This window comes from Anguilla rostrata, chromosome 9 (assembly GCF_018555375.3).
Source record: "Anguilla rostrata isolate EN2019 chromosome 9, ASM1855537v3, whole genome shotgun sequence".
NCBI lineage: Eukaryota > Metazoa > Chordata > Actinopteri > Anguilliformes > Anguillidae > Anguilla > Anguilla rostrata.
Window position 1 is genome coordinate 517,501 of NC_057941.1, and position 12,315 is coordinate 529,815.

The window sequence follows — 12,315 nt, forward strand, 5'->3', positions numbered from 1 at the left end:
TTTAGAATATTGTCTTTCAAGTCCAAGTTGTAAATGTCAGTTGTTTATTGACAGCATCTCATCTTTATACGATACTCAGTAACATCTGTTCTGTATGGGCGCTGAGGTCTCATCATATATTAAGGACATTATTATGTCCTTGATTTTAATGTCTGTTAAAGTTCTCCCGAAGGCAAAAAGCAGGAGAATGCTGACTAAACTCGCAGTGCAAGCGCCCTTGCCAAATTTAGCAAATTACTCATATAGACAGCTCAACGGAAATGTATAGTTTCTAAACTTCTTTGGCCTGTCATTACATATAACTAATGATTGATTAGTGCGCTTTATGTAAAACTGAGGAAGCAACACTGTACAGTTCTGACGCACGGGCATTATTGGTATAGCATTGGTTTCTGGACTTTGTTCAATTTAGTGATGTCAAAAATTTATTCATGGTGGGTGTAGCATATTCATGGTGGGAGGAGAATATTCATGGTGGGAGGAGCCTATTAATGGTGGGCGGAGCACATTAATTGTGGGAGGGGCATATTCATAGTGGGAGGAGCATACTCACTACCTGGATGCTCACACTGCCCCTGCTTGAACCCCCGCAGCTGCTATAGTCCTTTGGTCCTGCTGTAGTCCTATAGTTGCACACAGCCTGCTGTAGTCCTGTGGTCCTGCACACAGCCTGCTGTAGTCCTATAGCTGCACACAGCCTGCTTTAGTCCTGTGGTCCTGCACACAGCCTGCTGTAGTCCTGTGGTCTTGCACACAGCCTTCTATTGTCCTGTGGTGCTGCACATAGCCTGCTGTAGTCCTGTGGTCCTGCACACAGCCTGCTGTAGTCCTGTGGTCCTGCACACAGCCTGCTGTAGTCCTGTGGTCCTGCAGTGGCTGAACTGCGCAGCTGAGCTGAGCTGAGATCGGCCGCTTACCGCGCAGCAAAGGAAGCAGGAAAAGAAGAAAGCACCATAGAGGTTTCAGCTGGGGTCAGGGGTCACAAATACCCCAATAAAGAAGAACAAAGCTGGATTTATATTATAGTCCCATAACTGAATGACTAAACTGAGCTAATCTGGGAGTGTGGTTAAATACTCTGACATCCTACCCTTTCGTTATTTTAAGTGGTGGGGTTATGACTCTGTGAAACTCTTACATGTTTGTACTCTAAATTTCACTTTAGAAAATGTATCAAGCTATCCTATGTTTATCTGAACAGATGCTGATGAATTCAGACAAACGCTTTGCTTTGCATGCCACAATTTTTGTCCCCTAAAATGGGAGGTCTGTGTATAAAAAGGGCTGTAATTCCTACATGGATCGCTCAGTGTGGATGTATGTACCTGCAAATTAAAGCTGACAGTGTGCACTTTAACATAATATTCATTGGGTCATTCGTGTTCATTTTTCTTTTCTAAAAAGATAACAATGCAAAATTCAGGAACAGAATGAAAAGAGTCCTTTGTTGGGTTCTTGAAAACAAAGATATGAGAGAAGTTGTGACACGTTGCAGAAGGCCTAGTTTTCCCGTTCAGGTGGGTTTACTCTGGATTTCTGGTTCTCTGTCCTGAGCACACGCCCAAAAGGTACTTCCTATGAACTGCATTTCATTCAGCAGGTTGTGCACTGAAGGTCTGGCCATTTTAATCTACTGTCTGGATCTTCCACAGTTACCTCTAGCAGAAAATTTCTACCCACAGGGGAAATGTAAAGTAGGGGAACCCCAGAGTGCTTTTGAGATACAGTCATCAAATGTCAGTCCCAAGCCTGTGTCCAGACTCTTCACCTGTCAGACGCTCCTGACCTCATATCTGCAGTGAGGTTCTTATCAGATTGAGCAGGGATGCACACGCTGCCGCTGGAAACTATGCTAGAACATTCCCACTGTCTCCCACGTAGCTACAGGGCTAATCTCTGCCATGTCTCAGGCTGAGGCAGCCAGGTGCAGTCCTCACGGAACTGGGGAGAATAGTCTAATATGGAACTGGGGAGAATAGTCCTACACAGAACTGAGGAGAATAGTCCTACATGGAACTGGGGAGAATACTCCTACACAGAAATGAGGAGAATAGTCCTGTATGGAACTGGGAAGAACAGTACTGCGCGGGACTGGGGAGAATAGTCCTACATGGAACTAGGGAGAATAGTCCTACATGGAACTGGGGAGAATAGTCCTACATGGAACTGGAGAGAATAGTCCCATATGGAACTGGGGAGAATAGTCCTACATGGAACTGGGGAGAATAGTCCTATATGGAACTGGGGAGAATAGTCCTATATTAAATTGGAGAGTATAGTCCCATATGGAACTGGGGAGAATAGGCCTACATGAAACTGGGGAGAATAGTCCTACATGGAACTGGGGAGAATAGTCCTATATGGAACTGGGGAGAATAGTCCTACATGGAACTGGGGAGAATAGTCCTATATGGAACTGGGGAGAATAGTCCTATAAAGAACTGTGGAGAATAGTCCTACACAGAACTGAGGAGAATAGTCCTATATGAAACTGGGGAGAATAGTCCTACACAGAACTGAGGAGAATAGTCCTACATGGAACTGGGGAGAATACTCCTACACAGAAATGAGGAGAATAGTCCTGTATGGAACTGGGAAGAACAGTACTGCACGGGACTGGGGAGAATAGTCCTACATGGAACTGGGGAGAATAGTCCTACATGGAACTGGAGAGAATAGTCCCATATGGAACTGGGGAGAATAGTCCTACATGGAACTGGGGAGAATAGTCCTATATGGAACTGGGGAGAATAGTCCTATATTAACTGGGGAGAATAGTCCCATATGGAACTGGGGAGAATAGTCCTACATGGAACTGGGGAGAATAGTCCTATATGGAACTGGGGAGAATAGTCCTACATGGAACTGGGGAGAATAGTCCTATATGGAACTGGGGAGAATAGTCCCACAGGGAACAGGGGAGAATAGTCCTATATGGAACTGGGGAGAATAGTCCTACATGGAACTGGAGAGAATAGTCCCATATGGAACTGGGGAGAATAGTCCTACATGGAACTGGGGAGAATAGTCCTATATGGAACTGGGGAGAATAGTCCTATATTAAATTGGAGAGTATAGTCCCATATGGAACTGGGGAGAATAGGCCTACATGAAACTGGGGAGAATAGTCCTACATGGAACTGGGGAGAATAGTCCTATATGGAACTGGGGAGAATAGTCCTACATGGAACTGGGGAGAATAGTCCCACAGGGAACAGGGGAGAATAGTCCTATATGAAACTTATTTATAAAACCACTGAAGTAAAATTTAACAAAGCAGTTATACTTAAAAACATTTTTGTTGAAAGGATGAAAAAATTAATTTCAGTGTTAGTATATTTTGTTTGCAACAGAAATAGCCATTTTGCAAGCCCTCTGCTGATGTGTGTTATGTACTTGTGTATGCTTTCTTGTAACCAGCGTCTTATTATGAATTGGTCCCACAGTTGTGATTTAACTGTCAGCAATGAGCAGGGATCCATTTTGAATTTCAGGGCTTACCTCATCACTACCTTTATCTAATGTGGACACACACAAGTTGTGGAAATATTATTACAGACCTTTTACCGCTGCATCATCCTTTCAGTCTTTCAGAATGTGGTTTGTTGCATTTGATATTTGACGTGGACAATATGAGACAGCAGAAAGTTCAATGTAAGACAGGAAGTGGGACTCGGGAGAGGAAGTGAGAAACATGACCGACTCTCTGTCTTCCCACAGGTCCACCAGTCATAGTGGGGATGAGCATCAACATCGCCAGCATCGACTCCATTTCTGAAGTCAACATGGTGAGTGATTTTTTAACTGTTATGAGAACCCCACTGAAGTTTGACCTGTTTTCCAAAGGTTACCGACAAAAAGGCAATGGTCATTGCTCCAGTTTATAAAAGTATACTGACAACAGCATAACTAGGGTTGGCTATTCATTATATTTTATGGATTCCAATTACCTGATTCTGCATATTGAATCCGGTTCTTACCGAATCCTGGTTTCGAGTTTTTTCATATTGCTTGAGTACGAAAAGAAACCAAAATTTCTTGTAAGCAAAACCACCTTAATTTTCAGCAGATTTAGGCTGTCATAAAAGTCATTTTGGTTAAAAGAAATTAAGTAAAAAGAGTAAAATAGAAATAATTCATATTTCTGTATCTTGTTCTTGTAATTACGAGATTCTCTCTCATAAGTACAAGAAAAAATGTATTTACTATGACATAGCAAGTAAAGACAGTTATACTGAATGAACGCAATACGCTCTTTAGATGTCAGCCCTAACTGCTGGATTTGAGAACTGCGATAGAGTACTACTCACCTTTTTGGCTATGTCATTAAAACTATCCAATAATATATGATCTCAAAGTTTTAAGTTCTAATGCATATTCCGGCACCGTGGAGCGGAATAGGGTTTTTTGAAGAACTGTCTGAGTGATTAATTCCCCTTCTCTAACCATAAGATTCATGAGCTCACAATCTCAACGAGTCATCACAGGACGGTGCTGTTGCAGCAAACTGTAATCCATCAATACCCAAGTGCGTCCCAGTGACCGCACTCACAAACGCAGTTACTGAACACGGCCTGAACATGATGAGAGCACGATGAGAACGCGGCCTGAACACGGTCTGACACACCCTGAACACAGCCTGAACACGGTCGGAACATGGTCTGACAAACCCTGAACACGGTCTGAATACGACCTGAACACAGTCAAAACACACCCTGAACACACCCTGAACACGGACTGAACAAAGTCAGAACACAGCCTGTACGTTGTGCTCAAAGTGTCTGATTTGAGTTTTCAGACACTGTGGCATTGTGCTGTCACCCATTTAATTAGATAGTCAGGATTTTGTTTTTGATAAATGGGAAACTCCAGGGTTGTGTGACGTGCATGAATTACCACCCCTCCAGGGGTGTTTCTTTCTCCTTGGATCTTTTTGTATGGATGCTCTGCCCCATCATAAGAACCTGGTCCATTTCCTGTCTCAGCTTTCGCTGCCATTTCCTGTTTCAGACTTTTCTGTCCCAAAAGGGCTGAGACCACAGGAACACACGGCTGCTCCATAGCTCCCTGCTCCAGAGGCTTTAAAGCCGCCATTTCACACACGGTCATGGGACCAGTCAGAGGGACGGGCAGTCAGACTGCCGCAGCCTCCTTACTGTTTCATATTCATTTAGGATTCATTCAGTCGCACCACACTGGAAAACACACGCATCACTGCGGCCTATTTTTGGCCATGATTGGCATCAGAAGAAATCAGTATTGTTCTTGTGTTTCTTGAAGAAGCTTCACTAGCTGCGAGTGCATCATTTTGGACACGTCACTCTGACAAGTTTTGACATTTTTTTTCTGAGCTGAATGAGGTTGTTGTTCCATGTGTCTTTGTGTGAATGTGTGGAGGTGTACGTGCATGATGTACTGACAGCTGGATAATGGAGGGGTTGTGATAGATTTGTGGTATGGGGCAAATTCATTTCTAAACTTTCAATAAGGTCTGGTGGAATCCCCGTTCCTATTTTGCTTCTAAAATTATGTGAGATGATCTAAGACTAGGTAAATTTAAGTTGATTTTTTCATATTTTTATTTTCAAAAATATACATTTTAGAATATAAAAATAAGAAAACATACTCTGCAACCCCTCCCTCATTTAGAATAGATAAGAATGTGCAACATGCAATCATTTGCTCTTTTCTAGGAGAAATATGAAATGTATGTCATGCCCCATGCAGCTTTCATGGACTATAAACGAAAAGTTCTACCCAGCTCAGAATTCCTGGGAACAGTTCGGATGGTTCTCTTGCATCTTTAACACTTCACCATCTTTGCAAAGGAACACGGTGCAAAGATGGCGGAAACCCATCCTGAGCAGAGACACCATGTGAAGCAAGGCATTCAAAACAGAGAGTAGCGCAATCCATTTTTATAAACCCAGTACTTTGTTTGTGTATTTATGTATCAGATGATACAGGAACAAAGAAATCAGTGCTCCCAGACAGATATTGTACCCTTATTAATTTGATTAATTTGAGCTATTTTATTCCATTTCAATTAATTATATTAGAAAGATGCTGTAATTTTATTAATTTGAGCAGTCTTTTCAGGATGAATACATGCGGGGGAGGGGGGGGGCACCCCCCTTTCAGACACCATGCACACGGTGAAGCTTTCGCATGCGGGGGGGGGGGGACTGGGAGGAACAAACAGAGACATACAGCATCTCCCAAGCCCTTTATTTCAGTCCGGGAGCCTCTGGGACTACTGGTCCTTATGGGGTTATAATGGCTTTCAGCTGCTACACATAATTTTAAAGAGCTCAATTATTTTAAGACCTTGGTTGTTCCAAAAAATGGCTGCAAGAAGAATTTCCCATGCATTTTCAAGAGAAGTGGCATAGTGTGGTGATACAGCACAGCAATACAGCACAGTGATACTGCACAGTGTTTTTGCAATGATACAGCACAGTGTTTTTAGTAATACAGCACAGTTATACTGCACTGTGTTTTTGCAGTGATGTAGCGCAGTTATATACAGCACTGTGTTTTTGCAGTGATGTAGCGCAGTTATATACAGCACTGTGTTTTTGCAGTGATGTAGCGCAGTTATATACAGCACTGTGTTTTTGCAGTGATGCAGCGCAGTTATATACAGCACTGTGTTTTTGCAGTGATGCAGCGCTGTTATATACAGCACTGTGTTTTTTGCAGTGATGTAGTGCAGTTATATACAGCACTGTGTTTTTGCAGTGATGTAGCGCAGTTATATACAGCACTGTGTTTTTGCAGTGATGCAGCGCAGTTATATACAGCACTGTGTTTTTGCAGTGATGTAGCGCAGTAATATACAGCACTGTGTTTTTGCAGTGATGTAGCGCTGTTATATACAGCACGGTGTTTTTACAGCAATACAGCGCCGTTATTCCACACAGTGTTTTTAGTGATACAGCACTGTTATACCACACTCTGTTTCTGCAGTGACACAGCACAGTGAAACGCAGTGATACAGCACAGTGTTTTTAGTGATACAGCGCAGTCATACCACTCAGTGATCCAGCACAGTGAAACGCAGTGATACAGCACAGTTATACCGCACTGTGTTTTTGCAGTGACACAGCACAGTGAAACGCAGTGATACAGCACAGTTATACCGCACTGTGTTTTTGCAGTGACATCACCATATCCCTCTGCGTTCCCTGCTGCTCAGTCTGGCACGGCCATCTGCATACGGGGCCTACGCTGCACTACAGCGCATTTCCTCAACAATTACATTTTCAGTCAATGGAGAATTGATCCAATTCATCCAATTCTGCATAGCATATTTTATTTTTAATTTGTTGGAAATAGGCAGTAAATTTTGAAGCGGATGTATTTAATTTTTTTTTTTTTTTTTTTTGCAAGCAGCATGGTTCTTTGATTTATTTAATATGAAGTTATTACAGAAAATCCATTGTATCATCCTGGCCTTTTTTGAAGAGACGGCAGGTTCTGTATGATATTTTACTTTATGTTTGTATCCCAGGACATTTAAGAATGTAAAGAATAAAAATGGCAAATCATCACATCACTCTAATGTTTACATAAGTTTCACTGAACTAAGATGTGCTATTAAAAAAGAGCAGAGCCAAGGTGTAATCCTTTTCATTCTCTAAATAAGGCACTTGCAAGAGTGAACACAAAGTTTGAAGTATAACTGATCTTCTCAACCAGATTTATTTCACTGCAATAATACAAAATGAGACACAGGTACACTCTATATGCATTACTGTACACCCCATTAGAATAGGTAGTTTACAGGTACACTCTATATACTGTACACTGCTGTACATGCCATTAGGAAAAGTTAGTTTACGTTCAGGGAAGTCCTTGCCAATGGGGTTTTTTAAAGATCGCCATTAATGTTTTCAAGACACATGAGCACTATCATAAGGAAGAGGTATATAAGACAAAGCTACTTCTTGGTTTAAATATTTAATTCTATTCTATTTTTTATGATGCCATGAATAGATTTTTTAATGGAAAATGTGGGATTTCTTTTTCATAGAATAACAGTCTGGAAATGTAGGTCACTTTATATCCAGCTGAATGACCACTCAGATTTTTTTTCCAGTCCAGTAATAAAATGCGATATAAATGATGGTTCACTTGTACTTGAAGAAAACTAAAAGTTAAAATACCAAGGTACCTTGGAATAATTGGAAACATTCATTGTGCAAGATTATAAACAATTGTAAACAGACTATATGACTTCTTTCCTGACTTTACATTTCAGATTCATCCATCAGAAGTAAAATTTCCCTTTTATGAAATAAGATTAATATCAATAACTACAGATATTTAACTTTCTACCATGTAAATTAAAAGAGGAAAAAAGGTGTCGGTGTTTAACCATAGAAGCATGGTGTCACAGGTCGGTGTTTAACCATAGAAGCATGGTGTCACAGGTCGGTGTTTAACCATAGAAGCATGGTGTCACAGGTCGGTGTTTAACCATAGAAGCATGGTGTCACAGGTCACTCTTTTATCCAGTTACAGCTGCTGGTCAGCTTGTCACATACGGAACACACCTGAAAGCAGGCGTTACCGTGGGAACATGTGGATGTCCCATACAACAGAATGTTCAGCACAAAATCAACTCTGATAGAGTTACTTTGATATAGTGCATTTTACACTGATAGTGTACATTTTACACCGTGCGTTTATGCATTAGATCTCTCCTGGGCCCAGGTAATGCATTAGATCTCTCTTGGGCCCAGGTGAGCTCAGGTAGAGCTCCATGGACAGTGATTGTTTCTGTGATGATTTCCCTGCGTGTTCAGGCAGGTGAGGCGCGTAGATCACCTGAGGCCGCGGATCGATGAGAGCAGGATTCATGAGGTCACGCGTGAGGTCAGCACGCAGCCTGTGGGCGATGCACGGTTGCCCTGGCAACAGCCACCGTTAACGCGGGCATTCAGAGGCAGCCTGCAGGCAGACTGCGGACATACGCTCACGGGCTACCTGAGCATCTGCGCAGAGCGCTAAGCAGATCACTTCTGGGTGCTTATTTAAAACAGGTTCGCCTGCCATGGACATTTCACCACGGATACTCAATAGTAAACAAGACATTCTCTTTTATTCTTACAGGAAGTGCATGCACGCTAAAAATTGGTTATTTTTAGTTATGTTAGTTATGGTGCTGACATGACGTCAGATCTTGAGTCAGTGTTCTAAATGTGATTAAGATAATGTCTCACTCGGACTCACTCAAACTGTTTTGGATTCTAACCAGAAGAAAACTAACATTTCAAATACAGGTTAATAATAAACCACATCCACTCTATTGTTCTCCTTTCAGAAAATGTTATATTACAATATGTCTGCTTCAGATTTCTTTCTCCAACTTTTGTCTTTTACACATTTTGTGTTTACCATGTTGTGGTAAACATATTTTACCATTTACCATTTAGTCTACAGAACAGAGTCTACGGAGAGCACATACAATTCACACAATATTCAAGTATTGCATAAACGTGCAGCCTGTTTCACAGTCAATGGACCATTCATTTCCCTGTTCTGGCCTCCAGATTATATCACACAAGTTGAGCAGGGCCAGAGCAGGGCCAGAGCAGGGCCAGAGCAGGTCCAGGGCCAGACCAGGGCCAGAGCAGGGCCAGAGCAGGTCCAGGGCCAGACCAGGGCCAGAGCAGGGCCAGAGCAGGGCCAGGACCAGGGCCAGAGCAGGAGCAGAGGAGTCTGTGGCTCTGAGGAGTTTATTGAGTTCAGTCAGTAAAGAGGAACAGAGGCCCATCAGAATACACCCTGAGTGAACGGCCAAGACATCCCCCAGGGAATGCTGGGATCTGGGGGGGGGGGGGGGGTGTGGACACCCTGTATCATTAATATTCACACAGACAGCCTGTAGTGTGCATGCATGGGGCTGCCCCCCCTCTCAGGGACTGAACAGGCCACAGATCCCTTCCTTTTCAGCAGCATATCTGACAGACTGGAGATGTGGGAAGAAGGAAACACAGAGCTTATCACTAATTTAATTACAGCTGCCTTTATACCCATGTTCTTCATAGAAAAAAGAAAAGAGAAACATCTCCCTAAATATTCCTGATTCTGTCTGGAGACGTCTCACCTGATTCATTTATATCATGACTATGAAGTCTCATTATGTGCTTACATAGCTGACTGTGTTACTTGTAATGGAAAATTACACAATGGTACCACCGAGTAATGTTAGGACCATTTGTGGGAAGTTTTATGTACTTCTCATTTTGTTGCAATTTTTAAGCATACATGAAATAAGACCATTAATTCCTGGTCGCTATAAATCTAACCCCATCTCTTACAGCGTGTGATAAGAATGGATTCCCTATTAAAGTGCAGAATGCTGTTTCCTCCCCAGGATTACACCATCACCATGTACTTTCAACAAAGCTGGCGGGACAAGCGCCTGGCCTACGCCGAGCTGCCGCTCAACCTGACGCTGGACAACCGCGTGGCCGACCAGCTCTGGCTCCCGGACACCTACTTCCTCAACGACAAGAAGTCCTTCCTGCACGGCGTGACGGTGAAGAACCGCATGATCCGGCTGCACCCGGACGGCACCGTGCTGTACGGACTCAGGTACACCCCGCGCCCCGCTCTTCATTACCCTGCCTGTTCACAGAGTCCGCACAGCAATGCGGAGTCTTTCATCAACTCTTTGTGGTTAGCTTTTTTTTGACCATTAACTCAATTAATATAATGTTAATGTAGGACCCACCGATTGACAAGGTTGCTGTGGTTTTGATTTTTTTTTTTCTGTTTTGTTCCCCCCATAACTTTCCACACAATAACAATAATGGCTCCTACTGCACAGGTCAATAGCATATGCAGGGGTGTGTGGAGATGACACTATGTGCACCCCCATCAATTAAAAACCAACAAAAATACTCGGTATCTGAATTTAGAACAAGGGGTGAATAGGGTACTTTGGTTCATATACAGGTGCACTTTTTAGGACAACTGCCATCCAGTCTACTAAAACTAACCCCATATTGCCTAACTGCATTTCCTTTATCTTTAAATTGTGTTTAAGTGCCTTTAAATTTCAACACAACACATTAGTAGTAACACAAGTATGATGGGTTTTTTTTTTTTCTTCATATAGTGGTTGAATTCAATCTAAGCTTAACATTTGCAGGCAACACTTATGCTCATGTTACCAAATATAAAATGAAGTCAAACGAATAAAAGCTCACGGACCTGGCATGGACTCCACAATGAACTGAGTGCATTTTGAACTTTACTGTGGGTTGCCACAGTAAATAAATAAAAAGTTTGGTTTGCTTGATTTCGATTGGCTTGTTGCTTTGTACGGCAGAATCTCAGATCTCGCTGCCATTTTGAGAGCAACTGAAACTGTAGAGGAACAAAAGGCTCAAAGGTTTTACAAAACCAATTACTGAATTAATTCATGTGCATCCCCCCAAAACGGCAGAGTTTCTCAGTCTTAATTCCAGCTGGTAAATGACTGTTGCAGACGGACGTGTTGATGCTGTTCTCGCACAGTAAGAGCTCAGAGATTGATCTCGGGTTGACGGCAGAGAAGTTCCCGGCTTAAGGTTTCACACAATGTTCTCATTTTACAGTTAATACATTTACCAGTAGTTTCCTGCTTTTGTTTCATTAATTCCAAAAATGTTTTTTTTCTTTTTTTTTTTTTACTTCAGATGCCAGTCATGTGTATCACACTTTGAATTGTTCCTGAACTGCAGCATATGATAGGGAGCTGTACTGAACTGCAGCGTATGATAGGGAGCTGCACTGAACTGCAGCGTATGATAGGGAGCTGCACTGAACTGCAGCGTATGATAGGGAGCTGCACTGAACTGCAGCGTATGATAGGGAGCTGCACTGAACTGCAGCGTATGATAGGGAGCTGTACTGAACTGCAGCGTATGATAGGGAGCTGTACTGAACTGCAGCGTATGATAGGGAGCTGCACTGAACTGCAGCGTATAGGGAGCTGTACTGAACTGCAGCGTATGATAGGGAGCTGTACTGAACTGCAGCGTATGATAGGGAGCTGTACTGAACTGCAGCATATGATAGGGAGCTGTACTGAACTGCAGTGTATAGGGAGCTGTACTGAACTGCAGCGTTGAGAAACTCTGAAAAGTTAACCTGAGGAGAGAAAGGCGAGACTTCATATAAACACCTCTACGAGAGACTACTGTATAAACGAGTGGTCAAAGAGAGACCGGCATATAAACAATTCTAAGAGAGACCACCGTATAAACGAGAGACTGTAAGAGAGACGGGAGTATAAACGAGAGACTGTAAGAGAGACCG

The 12,315-nt window shown here is 42.6% G+C and overlaps 1 protein-coding gene and 1 long non-coding RNA gene across 3 annotated transcripts in view; one reads left to right on the forward strand and one right to left on the reverse strand.

Moving 5' to 3' along the window:
* The window catches only part of gabrb4 (gamma-aminobutyric acid type A receptor subunit beta4), a 64,454-nt gene that overhangs the window by 35,762 nt on the left and 16,377 nt on the right, over positions 1–12,315 (forward strand). For both annotated transcript variants that reach the window (XM_064349601.1, XM_064349602.1), the window contains exons 3-4: positions 3,721–3,788; positions 10,385–10,605. In XM_064349601.1, coding sequence (XP_064205671.1) covers positions 3,721–3,788; positions 10,385–10,605 — 289 coding nt within the window. The remainder of the gene's footprint in view (positions 1–3,720; positions 3,789–10,384; positions 10,606–12,315) is intronic.
* LOC135262592 (uncharacterized) overlaps positions 1–12,315 on the reverse strand; it is a 44,637-nt gene that overhangs the window by 199 nt on the left and 32,123 nt on the right. The window contains exons 2-3 of the long non-coding RNA XR_010332247.1: positions 3,951–4,010; positions 1–912 (exon numbers count right to left, since the gene is read on the reverse strand). The exon at positions 1–912 is cut by the window's left edge and continues 199 nt beyond it. This is a non-coding gene — a long non-coding RNA (uncharacterized LOC135262592). The remainder of the gene's footprint in view (positions 913–3,950; positions 4,011–12,315) is intronic.